The following is a 25713-nucleotide window of genomic DNA, read 5'->3' on the forward strand; positions in this document are numbered from 1 at the left end:
AGTGTGTGAGTGTGTGTGAGTGTGTGTGAGTGTGTGTGAGTGTGAGTGTGTGTGTGTGTGTGAGTGTGTGTGTGAGTGTGTGAGTGTGTGTGAGTGTGTGTGAGTGTGTGTGAGTGTGTGTGTGTGTGTGTGTGTGTGTGTGAGTGTGTGTGAGTGTGTGTGTGTGTGTGTGTGAGTGTGTGTGTGAGTGTGTGAGTGTGTGAGTGTGTGTGTGAGTGTGTGTGAGTGTGTGAGTGTGTGTGAGTGTGTGTGTGAGTGTGTGTGTGTGTGTGTGTGCGTGAGTGTGTGTTTGCGTGAGTGTGTATGTGTATGTGTGTGTGTGTGTGTGTGAGTGTGTGTGTGTGTGAGTGCGTGTGTGTGAGTGTGTGTCTGAGTGTGTGTGTGTGTGTGTGTGTGTGTGTGCGCCTCGGGACAGATGTGGTTGGGAAAAATGAACAAGCACTGGTGTCCTGTGGTATGTGATTTGCTCAGAAGCTCTTTGACAGACTGCGCGTCTAAAGCGCTGAGCTAAACACACGATGAAGTTCACTCAAGTCCACACAAGCCAAAGCTGCATCTGTGCTCCCTCTCCGACTGCCCTGTGATCTGCTCCTGCCTGGCCACGCCAACTCTGAGTCTCTCATGGATGTCCGAACACTCGCAGGAGAGGTGAGTCTGGGCGACTGGCTGCTGCCCCTGGGACTCAGCCTGGGATGTGGACACAGACTTGCACCTTCCGATGGTCCACCTCAGTCACATCAAGCTGCAGCTGGTCTCCAGAGCAGATGAGCTTCGAAGCATCTCCTTTATTTCACCCCAAATCTCCAGGACACCAATACCCCCGAAAGAATAACATTTGGGTTTCGTCTCCAATATTGGATTTGTGAAGAGAGCCGGACCTCAAAATCGCCTCCAAACCCAAATCTCCAGTGGAGATGGGACGCGGCCAAGAAGCTCATCTGCCAGTTGCTTTGACTCCGCTCTTGGAAGTGACTTTCTGTTGTGAAACTGCAAGACCTGATGTTTCAAGCTACATTACGATAACAGCCTCAGACTTGTCGGTTCGACCTGAGCACCATGAAAACACAGGCAGATCTCATCGCAATATGGCGTGGGTTCCTGCCTTGGCCAAACACTGCTGAGCTCCCAGGACGGAACACAAATACACTAGCTAAACTGGAGGTCAATCACGAGCTTCGCATTTGAAGGTGGGGTCAGTGAGAAAAACTAGCGGGAGCTAGTCCCACCCCTTCCTTCAGGCTCATGCCAAAGCCACGCCCCTTGGTGAGGGAGGGGCGGGACAAATGGGGTTTGAGTTTGATTGACATATCCTCCAGTGTTTTGGAGCAGCTCAGGTAACATTATTAAGAAATGGGTTAAGATCAGGGTTCGAAGGAGATTTTTTTCAGGAATATATTCAAAAATGAAATACGTTTTTCCAATGAAATACTCAAAATTCATCACAGATTATTTGTCTTCCTCATAGATTTTGATTTATTATGTGAATTTATTCCATTACATTATTTGTGGCCAATATATTTGATTTTTTTTTAAACAACTGGAATCTTTTATTTTGATTTCACCAAACACGAACCACCAGTCGTGCACTCTAATGTGCGACTTGATTCCGAATTGTTTCATAGGTGTAAAGGATTGCGATCGTCGGCGGCGGACTGCGTCGCACCGCTCAGGAGGATGTGTTGCTTTTCTAATCTGGAAAGAATGTGCAGCAACAACTCTGCAGTTCTTCAGGGAGCCAATTTGTGAAGTGTTCTTCAGAGAATAAAGGGTCCATTCTAGCGCAAACACAAAGGTTCCTCATGGTACACCAGGAAAATACCATCCGCTCGCAACGCTGCCAGCCGCCACATGGAAACTTCTTTCCCGACAAAGTGCGCGAGCGGGGAGGGGGTGGGGGGAGCATGGCCGGCAAAGGATCAGGTGACAATATTGTATAATCAGCCGGAATTCTGGAAGCGTTTTCTGCACAAATAAGGAATCGCACACATGTGTAAACAAACCTCAAGAGCGAGGGATTCTGCTGCTGAGGTCTGAAAACTGCTGAGCGGCAAAGTAGGAGACGGAACAATTCCTTCAGCAGATGATCCGCTCAGCTTTTCCAGAATCACATATACACTGAATACTTCTTTGTAGTGTCACGCCTGATCAAGTAGTCCCTCTCAGGGTGGAGGGGAGTGGAGCGGCGGAGGGGGTGCGTCGGGCGTGGTCTTGCCACTGCAGGTCAGCGGGAAGGTGATGGAGCTAGCAGCTGGAGGGACGACTGCAGGAATCAAAGATCCAGCCCCACTCCCCCGTGAGACTGGGAGCCCCCCTCACACACACACACACCTCCCCCGGCTGATTTGAAAAAGCCACACTTGAGTCAGCATGACTGGCCGATGATGAGTTATGGCTGAAGCCCAGTTTCTGCAGACCACAAAGGTCATCCAACACCAAGTCTGCTCACTTCCTTCTCTCTCAGGCTCGGATTAAGAAGCAGTGAGGAATGTGGACGGAGCTATAAATGGAAACAATCAAGCTGAAGTTCATTTCCGTTTGCATCGTCATGGAGGCGACACAAACACCGAGGGGCCCTCACTCCTCACGACCTCGCTCCAATCGGCCGCGACCCCGAGTCACCCATGCAAACTGATAATCCCGCCCAGCCTCCTCTTGCTCCTCTCACCTCTTCCTCCTTCAACTCTGCCACCTCACATTCTTCTCTTCTCCGGGGAATCCCTCATGTTCCCTTCAATCTCCATCAACTGGCTTTGTTTTCACACGCCGACTCTCTGGATGTCTGTAGCCAGTGGCTTTGTTACTCCTGGCTCCCTCTGAAGTCGGATGAGAAGTGAATCGTGTTGTGTTTGCTGGCTGGGAAGAGGTGCTGCTCCCTCTGAAGATGGCAGCGAGAGGAGGACTAACCATCAGGACTCCTCCAGACAGCCATGGGCTTTCTTCTCCTCAGACATCTCCAGCAGCTCCCAGGAGAATACTGGCTCTGGAGGCCATTCCAGGCTGACTGAAGATAACGTATCTCAAAAATCCATCGTGTTTCCCAAAATGATTCCCCTCCCAGACAAAATATCAAAGATGGGAATGAAATTATTACTCCACCAAAGAGTGGAATGGATTTTCATGAAGCGCTCAGGATGAGTTAGACGCTGAAAAGTGATTCGATTCTGGTGAAGTTCCATCGTTCCACGTGGGTTGAGGAAGGTTCTGAAGGCTTCTCAGCTCAGAACTAGCTGAAACCGGAAAACTAGGGTGGCATCATGACAAAGTTTTTCTTTATGATGATGTTCCTGAATAGTTTTTGGGCTGACAGCATAGAGTGAGCGCTTGTTTTGTTACGGAGCTCCTCACAAGGGCGGAGTCTAACAGAGGTTTGGATGGGCGGAGCCTGAGAGGTAAAGGTGTGTGTGAGCTGTGTTGTTCAGCGCCATTAAGACAGTAGCTGCTGATCTGTTCCACAGGGTCGTGAGGGATGTGGAGGGTCAGAAACAGTCTGGAGAGAGAGCGATCTGGAGGTCGGCCATGTTTGTTTACGTCCACCCCGTATAGTGTTTGGGTGACGCTGCACTAGTCAGTTCTGCTTTTTACATCCGTCTATTCTACCTTTAGGAATGGATTCAGGACTGAGATTTGAAACCAAGAAGGAGTGAGCGCTTTTCTAGTTCCTGGAAATGTTTTGGCATTACGTGAAGTTTCATTTGAACATCATGTTTTTCCTCTCTATACGTCTCATTTCCTCCCATTCATCGTCTTTGGCTGCTCACCCCGGCGACACCCAGGACAAGACAGACTTGGGTCCGAGCGTGTGGAGGAAGCCAACAAAGGCACAGACAGGAGCCTCACCTCACTTGTGTCCAGTGTTTCCCACCTAGCTCTCGGGCCGGTCCTCATCCACGGTCCAGAACCCTGCAGACGTCACTTACTGTAGCTACACTGGTCACCTGAGCTCCGTCCGTGCGAGCCTCCCACCCTCAGTAGCTGGGACCCCAGGATGGGGAAGGAGGCACAGCCCTGACAGTACAATCTCACATTTCGGTCCTCAAAGGGCCGGTGCGCCTTTTTGTTCCGACCAATCAAGCGCACACACAGTTGAACCAATCAGTGATCAGTTGAACGTCAGCTGACACCTGATCTGCGGAGCCACCTGGCCTTGACTGGTTGGAACAAAAGCGTAAAGAGACTCTGACCTCCACCGGGTCGACGGCAGCTTAGACCCCCCACCCCCCAGCCTGTTACTTCTCTTCAGTACTGCACTGAAGAAGTGAACTTGGTCCAGTACCAACACCTCCTCACAACACCACACAGACGCAGCACACACTCAGGTTCCACCACTGCAGAGGACCTGTTCCCCGAGGTCACCTTAATCCCCCGTTTCCATCCTGGACTTTAATGCTAAACCAGGTCTTTACTTCTAATGGAGGCGTGATGGATGTTTACTCCCTGCGGTGCTGCGACTCTCAGCAAACACATTTACGGCCCGAGCTTTGCCTCATTTTCTCTCCTGGCCTCAGACCTCTCTGCTGGTGTTGGGTTTCAGTACAGTAGGAAATGTTTGGGCTCCGTCTGCGCGAGTGTCACGAGTGGCCCGAACACACCCAGCTGTCCGCTCCGATCCACATTGAGGTTTGAATTGGAAAAAGGTTTTCGATTCTTGGAAGAATAAATGCTTTTTCTGCTGCGAGTGTTCTGGATTTAATGCCGCATCTGGGCTAAACAGAAGCAGGAGGCGGGCGAGACACAACAAGAGACTCGGGAGGAAACAGAAGCGTCTGGCAGCTGACTCCGCTCCAGGACGACGAGTCAGAGAAGTCACCGTGACAATGACTGGAGGGTCGTGCAGCAGGATGAGGGCCTCAGAGGCTCCTTTACCTCGGTGCTTCTCAGATGGTCCTGGTGACCACGGAGGGCGTCATCCTCCTTCCCTCCACTGGAGCCCAGAGCAGAGCCAGGAACGGTCTGGAGGACGAGCTGGAAGCAAAGGGAGCTTGACGTCATTCAGTGATCACATTCATTTGATAGGATCCAAACACGGAGAAGCAGCTGTACAGAAGCTTGTTCCAAGAAGAAACTTGGCTGTAAGCTCAAGCACAAGTTCCCTGGTCCACTGTCGCCCTCACCTGGCCGCCCGGCTTCACACTTCAGACTCGTTTCAACCGCCTTCATTCTTCCCGCGATTCCTGCTTTCGCAACCATGCCAGCCGAACATGACGTCATGTCCAGCCTGTAAAGAGATTGCTGTCCAATCTCGCCACTTTTTAAAGCCTTTGAGATTAACCTGGAAGGACTGGGACTCACCAACTTAGCCCGGACGGTCTTGGGTTCAAGCCCCTCTGACCTTGCTCCGAATCCCTTCGACTTAGAGCTGGACGCTTAAATTCCCGCTCCATAATAAACGGTGATGTAACGAAGCAACTTTAGGGCGCGCGAGTGTTGTCATACTTCTGCTTCGCTTATATGACGGGCGTATAGTCTTGTATAATTGGCGCATGAAGTCGTTTAAACGTGGAATTCGTTTTTAAAAACTGAAGTTATTTTGGGTTAAAAAGTTGAAGCTAATGCCAGTTTGAACTGGGTTGGACCGTTTGGATAAATTAAATGTGCGCTTCAAAGCCCCTCCATTCTTCAGTAAAGTAACGCGAGTTTTCTTATATACGATTGTGATTTTACACTTACCAACGTATCTGGATCGAGGAGTTAAAAAGCAAAAAATAAAAAGATGTTCCCTGACCGGGAATCGAACCCGGGCCGCGGCGGTGAGAGCGCCGAATCCTAACCACTAGACCACCAGGGAGCTACGCACGCTCTATGGAAATGATACACATTGAAGCGTTGTCGACATCTGCGCGTCACTTCGGTTTTTATTCATTTTCAAAAGACGCTTAGACGCTATTATAGAACAAGAAACAACACAAACAGACTAGATTCAGCCATCAAACATTTATTTCAACATAAGAATCACGTCAAACTATAAATATGGACATTTGTTTCAACAACAGTTACTTATATAAAATCAGTATCGATCAACACGCATTCACAGGTCAAACACGATCAACAGCTCAGGTGGCTGGTAAAGCAACCATCAGGGGAAATGTCATCAGACACTAGCAGCACTCCTTTCCAGCTCTTTTTGGCAGGAAATGTGTCGATCAGAACCAAGTCTGAAGGACTAAAGCTGTGACATTCACAACAGGACAAGATGTCAAACACATTTGTGCAAAGAAATCCTGCAATAAATAACACATTGTAAGACAGTGATGGAACAACTTCAAACAGAAACACGTCACTTTGGCTTCTCATGATGGAAAGCGTGGAACAAGAAAGGAATTCAGGATCCGCACTGAGGACCTCGTCTCACTGCAGCACGCACTTGTCTTTGTTGTTATATTTCCTCCTCCTCATCTCCAGCCCTCGCTCCAAACGCTCGTCCTCCTCCAGAGCCCTGCAACAACACACGCGCTGGTTGGACGGGGACGGGACTCCAGATGAAGCGCCATGGAAACTGACTGACCCTCGCTCTTTGGCATCGATGTCCCTGATGATCTCGTCTCTCTGGTTGACCAAAGACACCAGCTCCTGCAGCAGCAGCTGCTCCCTCTGCTGCTGCGAGGTGGACTTCTGCCAGTCTGCAGGACAAAGCAAAAGGAATGTTGCATGAACAGGTCTCATGGTTTGAGAACATATGAGAGCTTGAAGGCCAGCTGGAGCAGGACCTAAGCTGGTGGAGGACTTGTAAGCTGAGTTGACCTGAGACACCATCAGTGCAACTGCTACAGACTTGTCCAGACTCGTACGGGATCTCTGCTCTCCCTGACCTGTTGCTCTCCAGAATACTGGGGTGGATACGGATGCACACTTTTCTCACCTTCAATCGCCATCATGACCCGCAGCTCTCTGGTCAGCAGCTCGAACCTCCTCTCCAGGTCCTGCTCTTCTTGCCTGTGGACACCAACAGTGGTCACCCTCAGCAAGTCAAGCACACTGTCGATGTCAAGTCTTACAGCAGCTCCAGATGGTCTTGTCTGCGGATGAGTGCGTTTTTCTTGTTCACCAGATTGAACCACTCCTGAATCAGCCGCTCCTCTTCGTCTTTGTCGCTCCCTATGAACACACGAACGAGGACGAACATGAAGGGAAACATCTTCTTCCTACTCCCTTCAACCTCAGCATGAACCTCCACACCAGGAGCTCGTAACCTTTTTGATCTTGGGGCCCATCTTTCCCAGAACACAGGGATTCATGGCTCTGGATTTCATTTGTGCTCAACAACCATATTTAATGTACTGACACGTAAACAAACCAAAACCTCTGAAATGACATGAAACCATGTGATCATCGCAAAGATGAAAAAAAGAAAAAAATACACTTGATGCAAACTGTTCGGAATAAATAAATATAATAAAGTCAATTCAACGACCCACTATGTAGCAGATGTATTAAAACGGAGCGTGAAGTTTTAGTGGCCCTCCAGGTCTGTCCCAACGTCCTGACCTGTCTCCATGAGGCTGCGCAGCCGCCTCTCCACCACGGCGGCTCGGCTGTCGATGTGCTTCTGCTCCGTCTCCAGGGCTGCCAGCTCGCTCAGCACGTACTGGCTGGTGTCCTGCAGACACTGACCACAGAGCACATTTGCACGCACAGTTGTTCGAAACGACACACAAACGCGATGGATGAGGGTGAAAGGTGATCGAGGAGGAAGGGAGCAGGTCCAGGGTCCACGTGAAGGTGAGATGACGGAGAGCAGAGAAAGGAAGGTCAAGGATTAGAAAGCTGAGAAACACAGGTGGCGGCTGCAACGTCTGAACGAGTGGACTGACCATGGCTTCCTCCTCTGATTTGGACGGCTTCTCCACAGAACCCTGCGACTCTATGTGACTCATCTCGGATGATTTCACCGCCTTGGTGGCGGATCTGGGGGGAGCGACAGGGGAGGTCGACTCGTCTGCAGAGAAATGAATTATTTAGCCTTAAATTGAGCACAAATAAGAGTCAGGTCGCTACCTTTAATCGATTTCTTGCTTCTGGGCGGCGGCACGACTAGAGCCCCGCCTCCTCCTTCCTCCAGCCGGGCCATGCAGAAGGCGGCGGCGGCGACGTCAGAGGGGGCGGGCCGAGCGTCGGCCAGGCCGTAGCTGGACTGGCTGCTGTTGTGTTCGATCTGCAGGACGCTCAGCTCCTGGTTGGTGAAGTGCGAGCGGATCTGGCTCAGGTAGGTCATCACGATGAGCCGGTCCGGGATGGACATCAGCACCATGTCGGACGGCTCCAGGAGACGAGAGATGCCCAGCGCCTCAAAACCATCGAACGCCTGAAGGAGATGTTCATGTGTGCTCAGCAGAACTTAGAAGATCTTGAAACCTCCAAACATAAACCTCTGAATGACGCAGGAATTTAACATTGTTTTAGTGAGAGACAATATTTATTCACATTCGTTTTATACCATTCAAGTGAGCAGCACATCTTCTACGCTAAGTTAGTAATCTTCCTCAGAATCAGATAATATCACTGCACTTAATTCAAACCCAAGGAGGCCTGACGTTCACTCCTACCTTCTTGTTGTTGAGCTTGATGTCATGAGGCTCCAACTGCTCAAACTCTCTGGAACAAGGTCAAGAGAAAGCTTGTGAGCTGGCGACCACTGTCAGGGGCAGTGGACCTGGCTATGTTTCCACAGGTCAGACTGGGTGGCTGCACTTCAGCAGACACCTCTTTGACTCATGGAATCTCACTCCTGAACCAAAGACCTACATTTTGTCCGGGTGGAAGTGGTGGAGGATGGCGCAGAACGCCAGGCCGTTTCTCCAGGACGTGCTGAAGTTGGTGACCTTCACCCCCCTGTGTCCTGCGGTGACGTCCTGACACCACTGCAGCAGCGTCTGGCTGGAGCTCACCAGCTTCTACCGGAGACCCAAGAGAGTTTTCAGATCAAAATATACGGCGATGGAGCTTTGATATTTACCTCAGGAGAATCGACCTTTACTTCGTCCTGATGGACCATCGGAGAACAAACCGCCGTCTTCAGGTCCGAGGAGTCTTCCTCCTGTAACGTCGGGAGTCTTGATGTCTTCACGTCGCTGTGATGAGTCTTCCTCTCCTGATCAGTCGTGGATAACAGGAGGGTCGTCCTGAGGGGAGGCACACGGTAGCACCATAAAAACCAACCATAGACACGACTCCTTGTACAACAACGCTGGAGGAAAGACTCGACACAAAGACAAAGTCACACAGCAGAGGATGTTACATAAATCCACGTCTCACCAACCCCACGCAACAGTCCGTGCTGACTTACACATCCTCTCTCTCTGACTCACTAGCGCCATCACCCAGCGAAATGTCCTCCATCACATCAGTTTGAGGGAGGACAGGCGTTCCTTTCACCTCGATGGAATCCTGGTCAATTTCTCCAGGCTCAGGAACCAGCCGTTTCATGGCCCGAGGGCCGGAGACTGGAGAGGCGTCCCCTGTCATCAAGCGGATTTTGGTCAGCAGCAGCCTCTCCTCCACCTGAAGCTGCTGCTCCTTGGTCAGCTCCTCTGGGGAGGAAGTCGGAGCACCAAGTGGGCTTCCACTTTCTGCTGAATATTTTCCGTCTTTTTCAGGCGTCTCTCTGGAAGGAGCTTCAGTCGGTGTGTCGGGATGGTTTGTCCAAGCAAGTCCGTTATCAAGGCTCGGTTTGGAGTCCGATTGGGCACAAAACCCTGGTTCCTCATCCCTCACTGATTTCTGTGAGACATTTCCAGTTTTTACGGTCAAAGATGGTGGCGGAGTTCCTTCCTCTTTCACTGATGGCAACCCAGGAAGTTTGAGAGTCTGCTCCAGTGTCTGTGTGGGACCAGAAGCAACGGCTGTGTTGGGAGTCTCTCTGAAGAGAGCGGGGGCGGGGTGGCCTGGGCTGCAGACAGAGAAGTACATTTTAGAGCTCAACTATATACAAGACGGTGGTGAAGGGCCACAGCACTGAAGAATCACTCCCCTCATGCAGCCGTCACTTCATCAACTTCAGTTAAGCAAGACGTCCAACAGACACCACTGAGGTCAGCCCGTATCGAGGAGCACTTCACTGACCTAAATGGACTCCTGAAGACCAGCTGCATGTCCTACACCCGTGCAACATCCCATGCCAACTCTACATGCTGCTCAGCTGCAGATGCTCCACCTCCCCAAGCTTCAGCCTTCAGACCTGTGACGGACTGAAGCCTGGAGGCATGGTTCCCCTCCACGCTGTGGTCACCACAGAACATGCTCCGGACACGTCCAGCCACGAGCTCTCGCGCCTGCCACTCACCTCACGTCCCCTCCCAGATGGAGCTCGTCCAACCATATGGAGCCCAGATCCTCCTGACCCCGCTCATACTCCACTTCCTCGTCCTCCGCATCCCTCAGCCATGCCGGCACGGCACGTGACTCTTTCGCAGCCCTAGACTCTCCAGCTCTGACTTTGCTTCCATCTTTGGAGTCCAGCTTGTTTGGTGATTTGGGATAAGACACTTTTTCTTCTTCCTCATCATCATTATCATCATATCCTATGTCTCCCAGCTCAGCCTCCCTCAGTGGTGGACACTCAGTCTTAGGATCCTCTCCTCCTTTCTTCTTCCTCGACTCTTCAGCAACCCGTCCTCCGTCAGTTTGGACCTCCTTCATCTTTATTTGCATCTCTTTCTGGATCAGAAACGACTCAGCTTTTTCCTTCTCCAACATTTCCTTCTCAATTTTCTCTCTGTGCATTTTCTCAGTTTTTATTCTCTCCTCTTCCAACAGTTTCTTCTCCTTCTCTTCTTGTTGTTTCCGCTCTTCTTCCTCGCCCTTCAGGCTCTCAGCCTCTTGTTTAAGGAGTCCTTCTTCTCTTTCCTTCTCCTGCTCAATGGCCGCCAGCCGCAGTCTTGCAACAAGACTTAGTTCCGGTGAAGCTAACTGAGAGGACTCGGAAGTCTTCCTTCCACACGAGTCAGAGAAAGACTCAGGCGGTGACACGTCCACCAACACCGGGACAAAACCATCATCATCTGCCTCTGACAGATCTTCTTTAAACTTGCCCGGGTGATCCTCCTCCGAGGGCTGAAGGCCGAGACGCTGGGCGTCCTTCGCTCCAGTTCCCAGGAAGACGGAGGCCACAGACTCGTAGCTAGAGCGGGGACACCAGGGTCAGGAAGACTCTGAGACAGCGAACACCCTAAAACCATTTTCACACAGACTCTAAACAACAGCCAGCGTGCCAAATGAAACAGATCCCAATCAGACTTTGCGTTGGGGGGCGTCCAACAGTGCTGCAGGGACGTACGCACATGCAGTACATACAGACTTATTTGAATAACCCAGTGCTCCGGACGCTACCGAGCCGCCGCTCTCACACCACATCTGGACCCAGGACAGATCAAGCTCCGGCAGAGTGCAGCCAGCAGCAGCAGCTCAGTGTGATACTGCGCCTCACTAGCGAACTAAAGCAGCAGCACCATGCTTTTCCATAACACACACAGTTGGGTGGCGCACGGGGAGCACAGAACTGGAGAGAATAACTTTCAAAGGACCCACTAAGCACAAGTCCCACGCTCAGACAGACCTAGTTTATGGTGACATTAGTAGTGTTAGTCAAGACCATACAACTGAGGCCGAGTCGAAACCACGACCAATGAGGGCGGCAAGGCCCAGACCAAGATCAAACTGAATCCAGACCACAGAACTGAAATGCTTTCATTGGAATTTGTGCAGTTTGGTCTGGGCCTTGGTCACAGTCATAATCACAGTCAGGAGGGTCATGTCACACTGAGGACATGATTTAAGTCTGGAAGGTGGTCAGTCATGTGTCTGCAGTTATTTAACCAAATCACAACAAAACACCTCGCGATGCCAAAGCAGAAAGGCATCTCTGCTGTTCATCTAACAAAATGCGGCTCTCGTGTTCTGTTCCTGCTTCCAACCAACACTCCACCTGTGGTGTGGCATCACGTCAACAACGGAGTGGCAAGATGCAGTGACAGACTTTCACAAATATATTTGGAGTCAAACTCATATATTTGGAGTCAACTTTCATGCTAGAGAAGCCTGCCTCACTCGTACATGACTGAATGAGCGCAACACATCTTTGCATGAGTCAATTGCACTTCCTCTCCTGCGCCATCTTGGCTAATCCCAACAGCGCTCCGCACATCATGACACCATGTTTAGTCAGTGGAGCGGCGTCTGACCAACAAAACACTCACCCTCTGTACAACACTCCCATCACACCTGAAAGGAAGCCAGCAGCCTCCTCCACAGTTTGGCAGGGGCTTGCAGACAACAGCACACACAGAAGCGCATGTTAGCACCAACAGAAGCAGCTCGACAGCTTCGGCGCGCATCTGTCTATCTGAAGTGTCTCACCAACTCACCCTTCTTTCACCTCTGCATCCTCGGCCTTCCTCTTCCCGCCCACCCTGTCTTCTCCCGTCACAGAGATCTTCTCCTCCACAGCTGCCCACAGCTTCCTCTCCTCTCCGTGCACAGACTCTCTATTGTCAGGGCTCCTCTGCGAGCCAGAGGCAGCCGCCTTCACGTCTGCGTCCTCCTGCTGGGTCCATGGTTTTGGTGTCAACGGCTCCAGATCCTCCTGCCTCTTCACAGACTTGGGAATATCTCCCACAGACGAGGCTTGGCTTGTGTCGGCTTCTCTCTCATGTTCCACCAGACATCCGTCACCTTTGATGCTTAGTCCCTGCTTCGCTTTTAAATCTTCTTCTTTGCTGTGAAACAACAGAAGAAAACACATGTAGAAGACCATCTTTCTTAATTCCAAACATGCACTGAAAGTTGAGTCAATCATCCATGTGTCGTCTGACTCAGGTCCATACTGGAGCAGCAACTCAAACAAGCTGAATCAAAGCAACGCTTCTAAAACAGCATCAGATCTGCAGCTAGCAGGCAGCCAACAACTAAGTGACTGATGACCTCAAAGAACGACCCTTCAGAAGCAGAACTGTGGTCCTCATCGTCTCGGCTGCCTGGACCCAGATGAAGCACTTCTTACCCTCGGCACAACAGTTTTGCAGCACAGACTCTCTCTGCCCCAGTCTTCCCTTCCAGCACACCCCAAAGTGGACCCTCAGAAATGCGCTCTGGCAGAGGAACCTCTGGAGCTTCAGGTGTGTCCTTAATGTCTATACTCTGCTTTTGGTTGAGGAGTTGAACCAGACTGGAGGGGTGGAAGGGAAGAGAGGGCACGATGAGGTCTGGACGTTAACTCATCAGAACCGGTGTGAAGAATGTGGATTAGTAAATGAAGCATTTAGAGGAAGCAGTGACACACAGTAGCCCACTAGATGTCGCTGAACTGACTTGATGACTGGAGCTGAACAGGCAGTGACTCACCGCTCGCCGCTCGGTCGACTGGCTTCAGCCGTCCTCTCACTGGCTTCAACGTCACTACCCAGGCTCCTCTCTTGTGATTGGCTGATCCTTTCAGCTGTGATGTGAGTTTCGTCCTCAAGGGGGCGATGAGGAGAAGCGACTGCAGGAGCTTGGGAGTGAGAGATCAAGGCTCTCAGCTTCTGCTTGTCTTCATCCGACCAGTTTGCTTCTGAGGATTGCAGTTCCTCTTCTCTCTCCATCTTGTCTCTCTCCTCTTTTAATCTTTGCATCTCTCTTGCCTTTTCTGTCGATTTGCTTTCTCTTTTTTCTGCCTCTCTCTTCTTCACTTCTTCCACAATCATCTTTCTTTCCATTTCTTTTTGCCCCTGTAATAAATCAGCTAGCCTCCTGTCCTCATCTTTTCTCTTCTTCTCCTCTTCTGTTTTCCTAGCCTCAACCATTTTTCTTTCCTCTTCTCTGTCCTTCTCTTCCTTCAATGCTCTCTCTCTTTCTTCTGCCTCCCTCCTCTTCTTTTCTTCTTCCTCCACTCTCTTCCTTTCCATTTCTTTTTGCTTCTGCAATAATTCATCTCGGCTTTTTCTTTCCTCTGCCTCTCGTCTTTCTAATTCTATTTTCCTCTCTTCTTCTCTTGCCTTCTCTGCTTTCAGAGCTCTCTCTCTTTCCTCTGCCTCCCTCTTCTTTTTGTCCTCAAACTTTTTTCTTTCAGCTTCTTGTCTTTTCAACTCTCTTTCTCGCTTCTCTTCTTCTTTTCTCTTGTACTCCAGCTTTTCTTTTTCATCTCGTAATCGCCTTGCCTCATTCTCTGCTTCTTCCTCGCTTCTCTTCCTTTCTACTTCCTTTTGCTCTAGTCTCAATCTTTCCTCCTCAGCCTGTTTTCTCTCCTCTTTTAATCGTTGTTCCTCTCTTTCTTTCTCTTCCTTGAGTGCTCTCTGTCTTTCCTCCTCAATTTTCTTCTTCTCCTCAGCCTGTTTTCTCTCCTCTTTTAATCGTTGTTCCTCTCTTTCTTTCTCTTCTTTGAGTGCTCTCTGTCTTTCTTCCTCAATTTTCTTCTTCTCCTCAGCCTGTTTTCTCTCCTCTTTTAATCTTTGTTCCTCTCTTTCTTTCTCTTCCTTGAGTGCTCTCTGTCTTTCTTCCTCAATTTTCTTCTTCTCCTCAGCCTGTTTTCTCTCCTCTTTTAATCTTTGTTCCTCTCTTTCTTTCTCTTCCTTGAGTGCTCTCTGTCTTTCTTCCTCAATTTTCTTCTTCTCCTCCTCAGCCTTCTTCCTTTCTACTTCCTTTTGCTCTAGTCTCAATCTTTCCTCCTCAGCCTGTTTTCTCTCCTCTTTTAATCGTTGTTCCTCTCTTTCTTTCTCTTCCTTGAGTGCTCTCTGTCTTTCTTCCTCAACTTTCTTCTTCTCCTCAGCCTGTTTTCTCTCCTCTTTTAATCGTTGTTCCTCTCTTTCTTTCTCTTCCTTGAGTGCTCTCTGTCTTTCTTCCTCAATTTTCTTCTTCTCCTCAGCCTGTTTTCTCTCCTCTTTTAATCGTTGTTCCTCTCTTTCTTTCTCTTCTTTGAGTGCTCTCTGTCTTTCTTCCTCAATTTTCTTCTTCTCCTCAGCCTGTTTTCTCTCCTCTTTTAATCGTTGTTCCTCTCTTTCTTTCTCTTCTTTGAGTGCTCTCTGTCTTTCTTCCTCAACTTTCTTCTTCTCCTCAGCCTGTTTTCTCTCCTCTTTTAATCGTTGTTCCTCTCTTTCTTTCTCTTCCTTGAGTGCTCTCTGTCTTTCTTCCTCAATTTTCTTCTTCTCCTCAGCCTGTTTTCTCTCCTCTTTTAATCGTTGTTCCTCTCTTTCTTTCTCTTCCTTGAGTGCTCTCTGTCTTTCCTCCTCAATTTTCTTCTTCTCCTCAGCCTGTTTTCTCTCATCTTTTAATCTTTGTTCCTCTCTTTCTTTCTCTTCCTTGAGTGCTCTCTGTCTTTCTTCCTCAATTTCCTTCTTCTCCTCCTCAGCCTTCTTCCTTTCTACTTCCTTTTGCTCTAGTCTCAATCTTTCCTCCTCAGCCTGTTTTCTCTCCTCTTTTAATCGTTGTTCCTCTCTTTCTTTCTCTTCTTTGAGTGCTTTCTGTCTTTCCTCCTCCTCAATTTTCTTCTTCTCCTCAGCCTGTTTTCTCTCCTCTTTTAATCTTTGTTCCTCTCTTTCTTTCTCTTCCTTCAGTGCTCTCTGTCGTTCTTCCTCAATTTCCTTCTTCTCCTCTGCAGCCTTCTTCCTTTCTACTTCCTTTTGCTTCAAAATGTCATCTTGTCTCCTTTTTTCTTCCTCTTTTTGTCTCCTCTGTTCCTCTTCTTTTAATTTTTGCTCCTCTCTTTCCTTCAACACTCTGTCCTTTTCTTCTGCCTCCCGCTTCTGCGTCGCTTCCTGAATTCTTTTCTCTTCTATTTCTTTTTGCCTCAGCAACAATTCCTCATGTTTTCTTTTTTCCTCTTCTGCTTTTTTCAATTCCCTCTCCCTCTTTTCTTGTTCTTTTCTGAAATGCTTTTGCCGTCTCATTTCTTCATTTCCTTTTTCCTCCTCCTTCCGTCTCTCTTCTTCAATCCTCTTTCTTCTTTGCTCCTCCAAGACTCTCTTCTCCTCTGCCTCTCTCTCCTCCTCCTCCTTTATCTGCTTTATAATCCTTTCTTTCTCCAGCCTCCTCTCCTCTTCCCTCTTCAGTTTTTCTTTCTCATTACTTGCTCCCATGTGTTTCCTCTCCAGCTCCAGGTGTCTCCTCTCCTCCTCAGTCTTTGTCTTCACCGCTTCGATCCTCAGCCTCTCCTTCTCTCTCTTCTCCTTCAACAGCCTCTCCTCTTCCCGTTTTCGCTGTTCCTTCTCTCTGTTTGATTCCTCTTCTTCCATCAAGAATCTCTTCTTTTCCTCCTCTAAGAGTCTCTTTATTTCTTTCTCAAGTCTCATCTTCTCCTCCTCTTCCTTGACCACGTCTTCCTTGTTCTTCTTCTCTTGTTCAGGCTTCCCCTCTTCCCTGTGGGTAGCTGCTTCCACTACCTGCTCTGACTGTTCACTGGGTTTCAGATCAAGACTGCAGACAGATAAACAATAATAGTAATAATTGTAATTTGGAGAGAGTGGGGGTTTAATTCCGTTCACTCTGTGCTTCCAAAAGTATAATTGTGCTATGTGCCACTATATTTAGTGTAAAACCGAATGGGGTGCCACCAGGGTCAAGCCTTGGTCTGATGCTGTTTCATATATTGTTGAAGCAACACAAACTACAGCCATGTTAGAGTCGCAGTTGCAGCTCAGTCTAAACACAGACCTTAACTGTTGAAGCCAGTGGTTCACTAAAATCCCATTTAGGTTGTGAGAACTTAAAGTACATTAATCATCACACCATAGTTCCAGGTCAGAGACTGTGAGGGGATCGATGCACTCACTCAAACCAGAGGAGACTTCATGGTCTCAAATCTGTGTGTGATCGGCAACATTGTGCGACACTGTCTTCAGGTTTGAGTTTGAAAGCAAAAGACGGACAGAAAGCAGTGAACGTTCACGTTGTAAATCAGCTCAGGAAGTGTCTTTGGTTTCAAGAGTGCAGACACCATTGAGTAGCTTTCACAGCTGTCCGTGTACAGACGGCGAAGAGGCGTGTCTGTAATCCACTTCACACACACTCACAAAACATGCAGTGGTTCAACTCCAAAACATTAGTTGTTTGATTTGGTTTGGGAATCAAAAAGCTAACTATCACATCAACGACATATCATTTATTTTTGAAGTGATTTTTAACAGGAAAATTCCCTAAAATCGAGTCGAAGTAACTTTAAACATTTACAATGCAACCTAATATTTCTTGACTCTTTAAGGTCCCAGAATGCAGTGCAGGACTGGAAGGTTCCTCCGGCAAGCTGGTTGGACGAAATGAGGGCGAATCCTTCATGTGGTCATGTATGGAGAATTGCATGTTATCATTCGTATTAAACTGATGTTGGGAGTTTTACATGGTGAGCGTAAGTTCAATGTGACTCAGGTGACGTGCTGCTCTCTGCAGGTAGCGGTACTCACAAACCAATATTTGGAGTGTACTGGTTAGTTCACGCCTGGGTTGCCGTGACCGATACTCACCCCGCAGGACGTCTTTTGATAGTATCCACCTTAGAATCCTCCTCTTCTATAAACAAACCGCCCGACTGATGAGTCTTGTTCAGCGACTCGAGGATAACATCGTCATCATCAGACTCTGGGCTCGCCACTTTCTCATTCTTATTGGGGCTAACTGTTTCTGCCGTCTCACGCTTTGGTTGTTTAGGGGTGATAAAGGCAGCCACGATAGTAGTGGATGGCTGCTGGGGGCTGGCTCCCTCACAGCAGGAGAAGGGCCACGGAGGTGGAGGAGCTATGATCAGCTCAGAGCGTGACTGGAGTGGACTGAGGACAGAGACACTGGGGGTCAAGCTTCAGAGGTGGGTGCAGAAAGCGTGCAGACAAGGTGAGCAGGAGGTTGAAAAACAGGGGAGTCACTCCTCTAGTTTCAGGGGTATCACAGCAAGCTTAAGCATGTGGTGCACAACTGTGTCAGAGTAAAAACAGACTGAGTTCTAAACAATAATAAGGTTTCGAATAAGATCCAAACAACTGCCAGTCCATCAAGAACCAAGCAGCACAGACCACTGCACACAGGTGTGGTCCTCTTCTGTCAGGCTAAGCCAACTAGAATAATAGTGGTCTCACCTATCCATCTTTGGGTCACCCTTCTGGGGGGCCAGACTCAGGTCCTGTGCTGGGGTGATCTGCTCCTGGGACCTGCTGATCTCTGTCCGATCCGCGGCTTGGCTTGTTAACTTTGGAACACTTGAGTCTTCAGAGTCCTCCAGAATAGCCGGGAACGTTGATCCTTCAAGCACAAAAACATCAGATCAATAGCTGCCTTCGGCACCTCTTTAAGGTGGGAAACGTGGAGGGGTCGGGGTGTGCCCATGTACCTGACTTGCCGGATCTAATCAAAGGGTCATGGGTGGAAAAAGGAGTGGTGATTGGTGGAGTGAAAGAACCCGCAGTGGACAGAGAGGACGAACGGGAAGGTGAGGTGAGAGACAGAGGGGCTGGAAAAGTGGGAGCTTCGGGGTCACAAAGAGCATCAAGATCAGGGCTACTCAACAGTGGAACTGGGGCGACGTCAGCGCCAGCTTTTGGGGTGTTCCGTGGCCCCCCGACACCTGAGAGCAGCAGAAATCAGAAGAGGTGGAAGATGAACGGAGTGAAAGCACTGAAGGGTCCTTTGGTTGATTTTGTTACCTGACTGTGAGACGGAAGGGAAAGACTTGGGAGTCGGCACAGGAGGAGGGACGTCAGAGGAAAAGGGCGAAGGAGACGAAGGACGAGGAATAGACTTGACGATCTGAGGTTTAAATGTGAGAGATTGCTCTGAAGAGAGAAAGACAGGACAGCAGACATCAACGAGGAAAAGAAGCTTGATTCTGTCAGAAAATGGATCAATTGATCAATGATGCAGACCACAGACAGAGGGGTCGGGCTTTTTGACCTCCGGGGGGCGATGTTGACATGAAATAGGAACTGTGAGGGAAAGGAAAGGAAGAAAGAGATGAGAGACGCTTGCCTCATAAATGAAGAAAATAATCAAATGTATAAATCCCAAGGTCAAGCTTAGTCGCAGAGGTCATAAAGGTCAAAACAATAGTATAGCAGCTTCAATAGTTGCAGTACATTATGGCACTTTGAAGTGATGACTTCATTTTCTGGAAGGTCACTAAAATAAGACGCAAAAGGAAATGATGCCACAAGGCTTTAGGAAAATGGGCGTACAAAAAACAGATCGATAAAGCAAGGGACGCAACATCAAAATTAGTGTCATGTTCTTCAAGGAGCTGGTCACAAGCTCTAGTCATGGAAGATGTCGGTGAGGGAGGGTTAGTCAGTGAAAGCAGTCTGTTTGACGGCTGGTTGATACCTTTGGCAGATCCTGATTGAAAGATTTTGGGGAGTGATGGAGGCTGAGAGATGGTCACAGTGAGAGGAGGGAAAGATGCCGAGGAGTCAGATGACAGGGTGGGCTTGGTGCAGGGAACTGTGCTAGTGGCTACTGGATCAATTTGGGAGCCCACTTTGGTTACTTCTGGTTCAGCGGGTGACAGCAAAGCGGTAGTTATGTTGGCTGAAGCGCTGGACTTCTGCTGGAGTGTTTCTGATTGGTGCGCATCTTCATTTTCGTCAGTTAAGAAAGGATTTGCGGCAGACGGGTGATAGGGGGCATGGTCAGAAATAGCATGCAACACCTCAGATGAGAATGGGTCTGAAGGAGGTCTGGGCTTGGACAGAGGAAGAGGATCAGGAAGAAAAGGGTTGGTGGACTTCTTGGGTTTGGACCTGGGTGAGGGCTGAGGGGAGGGGGTGGGCGAAGGCTGAGCACCGGCGCTGAAGGGGTGTCTGCAGCGGCGGGGAGAAGGGCGAGGAGCAGTTGGGAGAGGAGGGCGGGGATGTGTGGCCGGACTGGGAGGAGAACACAGTCGTCCCATCGCTGGATGGAGTGATGGATGGAAGACATGCGGATGTGGATGAACGAAGAGATGGATTAGAGAACAGATGATGGAGAAGATGAGGTGATACCGTGGCTGAAGTTTACTCTGGCTTTGAATGATGAGATGACAGAGGTAAATCAAAAATCTCACAATCTTCAACACTGGATGGACTGAAGTGAGCAGTGGTGCACATGCAGGTCCAGTAGTGAAGAAAATATCGAACCATTGATCAGAATAAAGGCATGACATGAGTAGTTTTTCATGGCTGACGGCCGTTCTCGTGTTATGATGCTTGTGATCTGCATCTGTAGGTCACATGACTGCAGTTGTACTGTATTTCCAAAGGTCAATTCTTACACTCCAATACCTACATCACAGAAAATCAATAACCATTGACAACATATTCAATATTTTTCTGTGTGATTGTTTACTATAAAACGCCCCTGCACCACAGGAGGAGAAGGACGTCTGACTGCTGAGAGAAACACTTTTTAGGGGCAGAGAAGAAGAAGGAGCTACCTGCAGCAGGATGACCGACTCCAGATGAGGGTCGCTGGTCAGGCGGAGGGGGGGCAGGACGGTTTGGGCGGGTGAGAGTGCGGGGAGCTGATAGCAGCCAGAAGCAAGAAAGGGAAAGTGAGGCGGTAAAAGAGGCGGTGTCAGGAGGGTGGAGGGAAGAGGGAGATGAGAATCAGCGTGGACCGACCTGTCGCTGCTGCGGACTTCTTATCGTCCTCCTCGTCACTCTCATTGAAGTCGTCCAGGTTTCCTATGTCAGTGGGTTTCACGCTCATCAGACTGGCTAGACTCTGCATGTCTTCGTCGCTGGGGAAGAACCACATGCTTCAGCTTAGATTCAAACGAAAAGACCCACTCAGCGACATCACTTACGTAGCCTTCCCCTCTCGTACGAAGACGCAGGACAGCGAAAGCTTCAGCGTCGCCTCCACCACCTTCACCGACAGCGGCTTCAGCGCTAGCGTCAAGTCCGTCTGGGTCGGCGTCGGACTCGCAAACTGCTTCAGGTTGACGTCAGCAGAAGCCAGCACTTTCCGATGTCCCTTGTTCTCCTGCGGGTGTTTCAGCATAACAACAGTTTTACGGCTTAAGCTCCCAACCTAAACACCCAGTACATAAACATTTCTTGGACACTTACACCTTCAATGACAAAGGTCCATTCTTTGTCCTCGAACTCATCAGCATTGGCCTCCTGCTCAGAGGAGAGTCGAGTTTACAAAACTGCTGGAACCTGTTGTAATTGAACATCTCCATATTTGGCAGTGAATGCATTTATGTGTTATGATAACTGGAATATGCAAAGTATAATGTCTTGGGAGGTTGATACCTAATTTTTCAAATGGCTTATTTTGATATTAACAATCCAACACAGCACTTCCTGTTTCACATGCACTTCTCATTTGATCTTGTGGCAGTGTGAGTTATGTATTTCCACATCAATTTTTATCCTGTATGACAAGTTGCTAATGAATGTTTGATGAATTATTATTTTGTAAAACTGAAAAGTAGCTCAGCTGTTACTTCATCTTATAAATATATTTTTAAAATATGCATGCATAATAATAATAAAAAAAGACTGAACTAATAGATGAATGCTAATACCAGCCTCTAATGTATTGTGACTTAAAACTGGACGTGAAGATAAACTAGCCATTAAACAGGTGAGGTTTTGCTCTCATATCTGCTGGTTCTAAATTTGTCTTGCTGAAAACCACGAGCTTCACCTTGAACAGCGTGACAGAGATGTCGATGTTCTCTGGAACCGGCCACATCACAGTCCCCCTGTAGGGGTTTTTGATTCCAGGCTGCCAACTGTGGAGCTACGGACACACAACAGGTTATTGTCTGAGAGGGTGTGTGTTGCGCCATGTCTGCGGTTGTGAGTCGCACCTTGGAACACATGCGTCTGTTTCTGCGGGTCCACACCACCCTCAGCTTGTCTGGTTGCCTGGAGGAGCACACAAACATTCATCACAACACAGGCATTTACACCTTTACTGAACCAGCTCCTCATACTTATGCTACTTTCACTCATGAGCAAAAGAACAAGGTTTAGGTTGAACAAGTCTTATGGGTAACTTTCATCCACTGTTCAAATGCCTCCAGGAGGGTAAGTGAAACACAACAAGGCCTTGTGACTGTGATGCCTGCGAGTCCTGTGCTTTTATGAGCCAGTTATTTAGACAGTCGGAACTCTTTTTGCACGCGGTGCTCCACATGATGCCTGAGAATTCAAACATGCGCTCTGCAGGAACTGAAACAGGAAGCTGCCATGTCACGTGACCTTCTCGCTGAATCTAAGGCGTTTCTGTTGAGGGGAAGTAAACCCTTGTTATCGCTGAACACAGCTGACACCCAGTCCTCACTGAGGCTGCACTGTTTCTTCCATGGTACGAACACCACACAAGATCTTGCCACCCAGAACTAAAGGCAAGAGTTTACAGATGCTGCACTGTCTTGAGTTTCAGCATAAATATAGCAGAGACAACTGTGGGCCTGTGGGGGCGGGGCATGTTTTATAAGGTCCTGTAAGTGTGTTAGGAGGTCACCATCGCTCGTGGCGCTGGTGAGGGGACAGAGCTGGACGAGAAGAGTCCACAATGGCGTTGTGGACGTAGTGAAGAAAGCCACACTGCACTGCACATGTGTGAGCTCTAACAAGTGGACTGCTCAAACTCTGCTGAGAAGAAACACTCCTCAAAGTTGGCTTTTTTTAACTTTGATGTGTGTTCTACTCGTTGAACTGCTTGGTCAGCAGCTGCATCAACCAGTCACTGACACCCAGACGCCTCTTCCCACTTGGGCCGCCATGAGTCACAACAAATCCCCAGACCATGGGTTTTCCCCGTGGCCTCCTTCCATTAGGCCGCCACCGATGTTGTTCAGTGATGTCACCGGCTGAAAAATAACATCTCCTAACTCAAACAACATTCATTCATTCATTCAAAACATTATGATTTGATTTATTAGAACATATATTCCCCTTCTGTGCCACATTAATTGTCCAGCGAGCTTGTGTGGGTGAACATTTATGGCTATTGTCCTCTCAACTTCCTGTTTCGCCCTCACATCCGGAACACCAGCGGAATTTTTCCAACCGGTTTGATGAAGTGCAAGTACATCAATATAACGTGTATCTTCTGTCAAACAACACCGACGTGAACAGATGTGACATTAAGATATGTTGGAGTTTGTGCACAGAGTATCACAGTATATGAACTCACAACATCTTGAAAACACAGAACCAACCCAACAGGACGTAGAACAGCTTCTTCTCACAGTGAAGCGTCAAACAGACGACGACGACTACAGCGTCCTCTTTTTTCAAATCCAGCTTTAGCTGCTGACGTTTTCCTGCCGGTCACACAGGCAACACCTCACTAGCTTGAATTTCATCACATGTGGGTGTCGTCTCTCTTTCCAAATCACACCTCCGTGAGTCAAACAAGGCCGAGCTAACTGTAAGAACACATCCAGGAGCACCAGCAGATAATTGACGGGTCTTATCACGCTGCTGACGGATGATTGATCAATCAGTTGCTCAATGCTGATAAATGATCTGAACTGTGGCGTGTGCAAAACTCAATGAGACGACATGAAACCCTTCAATTGAGAGGCAACACAAATCAGCGACTCCAGTCTGTTTTGGAAACACTTTTCATAACAGCGGAGTCCTGTGTGCAAAACACAGACAGTATCAAAACAATTCAGAATTTTCATTTTGAATTTAACATAGAAGATTCTGATACATAAAGTGATCTTAAACTCATGAGTGAAGCCTGTGATATTCATATATAGTTCACTTGTACAGGACCGTTGTTACAGTAACTCATGCAATACATGTTCATATTTATAGTTCTGGGAAAAAACAGGTCAAAAATATGGACAGAGATATGTTTAAATCACTGTAATTACTGATGTACTAGATGTATTGCCTGTCAAGCTCCGATGACACTTGCTTATAGTGAGTTCTCTTGAGGCACCATGGATCAGATCAGTTCCGTCTCACAGCTGTCACCATCATCATAAACGTAATCACTTTTGATTCTGAAATCGAGTGTTATAATAGAGCAAAAAAGCTTGGCTATCGGCCAGAGACTCAGAGCTCGGCCACCGGTTCTTAAGGAGGAAGAAATCCTGAGGTGCAAGCAACTGGTTCTCTGAGGCTGAGGCCCATTAGAAACCCAAGCACCATCTGACACAGGAACCTCACACATTCATTTGTCAGAACCAGTTGAACAAACCAGAAAAGAAATATGGTTTCTTGTGTGTGAACAAACAGAAGTACAGTCCAGGTGAAAACTAGTTTATTGAAGTCACATCAGCACATATTTATCGACGAGCTCGCGATGTTTTGCTATGTCAACAGTCACGACTGTAAGATACAGATGCTAATATCGGTTAGCAACCAGTTGCTGAATAAATGTTTGCCGGGTGCGACAAATAAATAAATAAACAAAATGAAAATAACCAGGTTAATGAAGGCTTAAATCTAATATTCTATGGAAACTACTTACTCTTTAGCATTGAATAGACAGTTAGCGTGTAAGTAAAATGAGCTAACAAACAACAGGTTAGCAGTAAGTTTGGTGCTTACATGATTCATTCATTGAGGTTTACGACATTTTAGTTTCCTTAACAGTTACACTTTAAATGTGCACATGCATTATTCAATTTATCGCTTTATATTTTCTGTAAGTATGTGCTTCGTATTGACTATTATAACGGCATCAATTGAGCACAAACTCGCCACAGATATGCACTTATTATGATGATATTATTATGATAACTTCCTTCTTTCGTTTTCCACTCACCATTTCTTGGTGCACTCCAGAACAAGTTCCTGATACGAAGCAACGAACTGGAACTTGGAGGCCTTTTTGCCAACTCTCTGAAGTCTCTTCCACACCGAAGTCATTCTCCTTCTTTTCCTTCTCAAACATGCGATGGTTGTAACAATCCCTCAGTCTCCGAGCCTTAAAAGGTCCGCTGAACGACACACACGCTGCGAGCCGCGCTCATGTGCAACGACGCAACACTAAAGTCCGAGCCTCACGTGAACGTGCTGAAACGGAACACGAATTGATCCGCTGGAATCAAAACTTCTTATCCAGAGTTTCATTTAAACAGAGAGAGAGAGAGCGTGACTGTCATTGACCGGCGGTCCGCAGGCAGACTGGAGGCGTTGTTGTCATCTGGGTCCTAAAATACTTGGCTGCTCCTGAGTGACAGCCGCCACCGGCCCGGGCGCGCGATGATGCAGCCGCATGCGGAGCGGGTTCTCGCTCGCTCCTGGACAACATAGGCAACAGAGACACCGCAGACTTTGATCCTTCACACTCTGACTCTTATCAGGTTTAAAGATATCACTGCATGTGCCAACTCACCGCGGGGTTGCCAACTGACACACTCGTACTGAAGAGGCGTTCACTGCCGCGGGACAAGTCCCGCATCCTGAGCTGGTGTCAAAGGTCCTGGCGACTGGTTGCGAAAGGAGGTGTGATGGAGTTATTAGAGCATGGGTGCCGGTTAATGAGTCTCAACTTTCACACCAGTTCCTGGGAAATTCGATGATTTAAAGAGGCCAACAGGATGCGCAGCACTGGTGATGCACTTTATCATCATCTGTTTGTTTTTGGCCTGGATTTATTTTGGCTAGTTTCTTCATGATAAAGTTTTATTAGTTTCTTGTATTTCTTTTGAATTGAACTCAAAAACACGTGAACAACGTGATAGATTTTGAACAACCAACTTTGTTTATGTACAACCAAGTATTAGTAAAAAAAATGGAAATACATTTATTACATTAAAACTTAAATTGGAATTAAAGTTTATGTTTAAATATGTCAAATACATATATCGAC

The 25713-nt window shown here is 48.1% G+C and overlaps 1 protein-coding gene, 1 long non-coding RNA gene and 1 other non-coding gene across 13 annotated transcripts; all 3 read right to left on the reverse strand.

Annotated features, from left to right (window-relative positions):
- Positions 1 to 4858: 4858 nt before the first annotated feature.
- LOC128748982 (uncharacterized) lies at positions 4859 to 5390 on the reverse strand. The gene is made up of 3 exons (XR_008412859.1): positions 5290 to 5390; positions 5112 to 5215; positions 4859 to 4962 (listed from the first exon to the last, which is right to left on the reverse strand). It is a non-coding gene; the product is annotated as an uncharacterized LOC128748982 (long non-coding RNA).
- Positions 5391 to 5713: 323 nt separating this feature from the next.
- trnae-cuc (transfer RNA glutamic acid (anticodon CUC)) lies at positions 5714 to 5785 on the reverse strand. The gene has a single exon. It is a non-coding gene; the product is annotated as a tRNA-Glu (tRNA).
- A 131-nt stretch (positions 5786 to 5916) lies between these two features.
- On the reverse strand, positions 5917 to 25340 carry LOC128749000 (EH domain-binding protein 1-like protein 1). 11 transcript variants are annotated; one of them, XM_053848180.1, is made up of 28 exons: positions 25237 to 25339; positions 24664 to 25141; positions 21740 to 21797; positions 21574 to 21669; positions 20988 to 21041; positions 20723 to 20901; positions 20538 to 20656; positions 20351 to 20437; positions 19264 to 19830; positions 18810 to 18869; positions 18591 to 18719; positions 18454 to 18511; positions 18278 to 18291; positions 18027 to 18189; positions 17421 to 17723; positions 13333 to 16377; positions 12357 to 12707; positions 9281 to 9883; positions 8951 to 9116; positions 8740 to 8888; positions 8541 to 8589; positions 7993 to 8299; positions 7809 to 7933; positions 7483 to 7603; positions 6993 to 7092; positions 6857 to 6930; positions 6503 to 6617; positions 5917 to 6433 (listed from the first exon to the last, which is right to left on the reverse strand). In XM_053848180.1, the coding sequence occupies exons 2-28, from the start codon at positions 24765 to 24767 to the stop codon at positions 6346 to 6348; spliced, it is 7284 nt and encodes a 2427-aa protein (XP_053704155.1). In that variant the 5' UTR covers positions 24768 to 25141; positions 25237 to 25339; the 3' UTR covers positions 5917 to 6345. The 11 variants fall into 11 exon arrangements, 10 of the variants coding, with proteins under 10 accessions (XP_053704155.1, XP_053704154.1, XP_053704151.1 ...); XM_053848179.1 differs by having other exon boundaries at positions 7483 to 7594; positions 18278 to 18511; XM_053848176.1 differs by having other exon boundaries at positions 18278 to 18511.
- Between the last annotated feature and the right edge of the window lie 373 nt (positions 25341 to 25713).

This window comes from Synchiropus splendidus, chromosome 17, assembly GCF_027744825.2.
Source record: "Synchiropus splendidus isolate RoL2022-P1 chromosome 17, RoL_Sspl_1.0, whole genome shotgun sequence".
Classification (NCBI taxonomy): domain Eukaryota; kingdom Metazoa; phylum Chordata; class Actinopteri; order Syngnathiformes; family Callionymidae; genus Synchiropus; species Synchiropus splendidus.

Coding starts and splice junctions, on each gene's coding strand:
- LOC128749000 (XM_053848176.1), bottom strand. CDS start 24,767: ATGACTTCGGTGTGGAAGAGACTTCAGAGAGTTGGCAAAAAGGCCTCC. Junction 21,042..21,573: donor TCTCTGTCACGCTGTTCAAG/GTGAAGCTCGTG, acceptor TCCTCTGAGCAG/GAGGCCAATGCTGATGAGTT. Junction 19,831..20,350: donor AGTCGGTCATCCTGCTGCAG/GTAGCTCCTTCT, acceptor CACTCCATCCAG/CGATGGGACGACTGTGTTCT.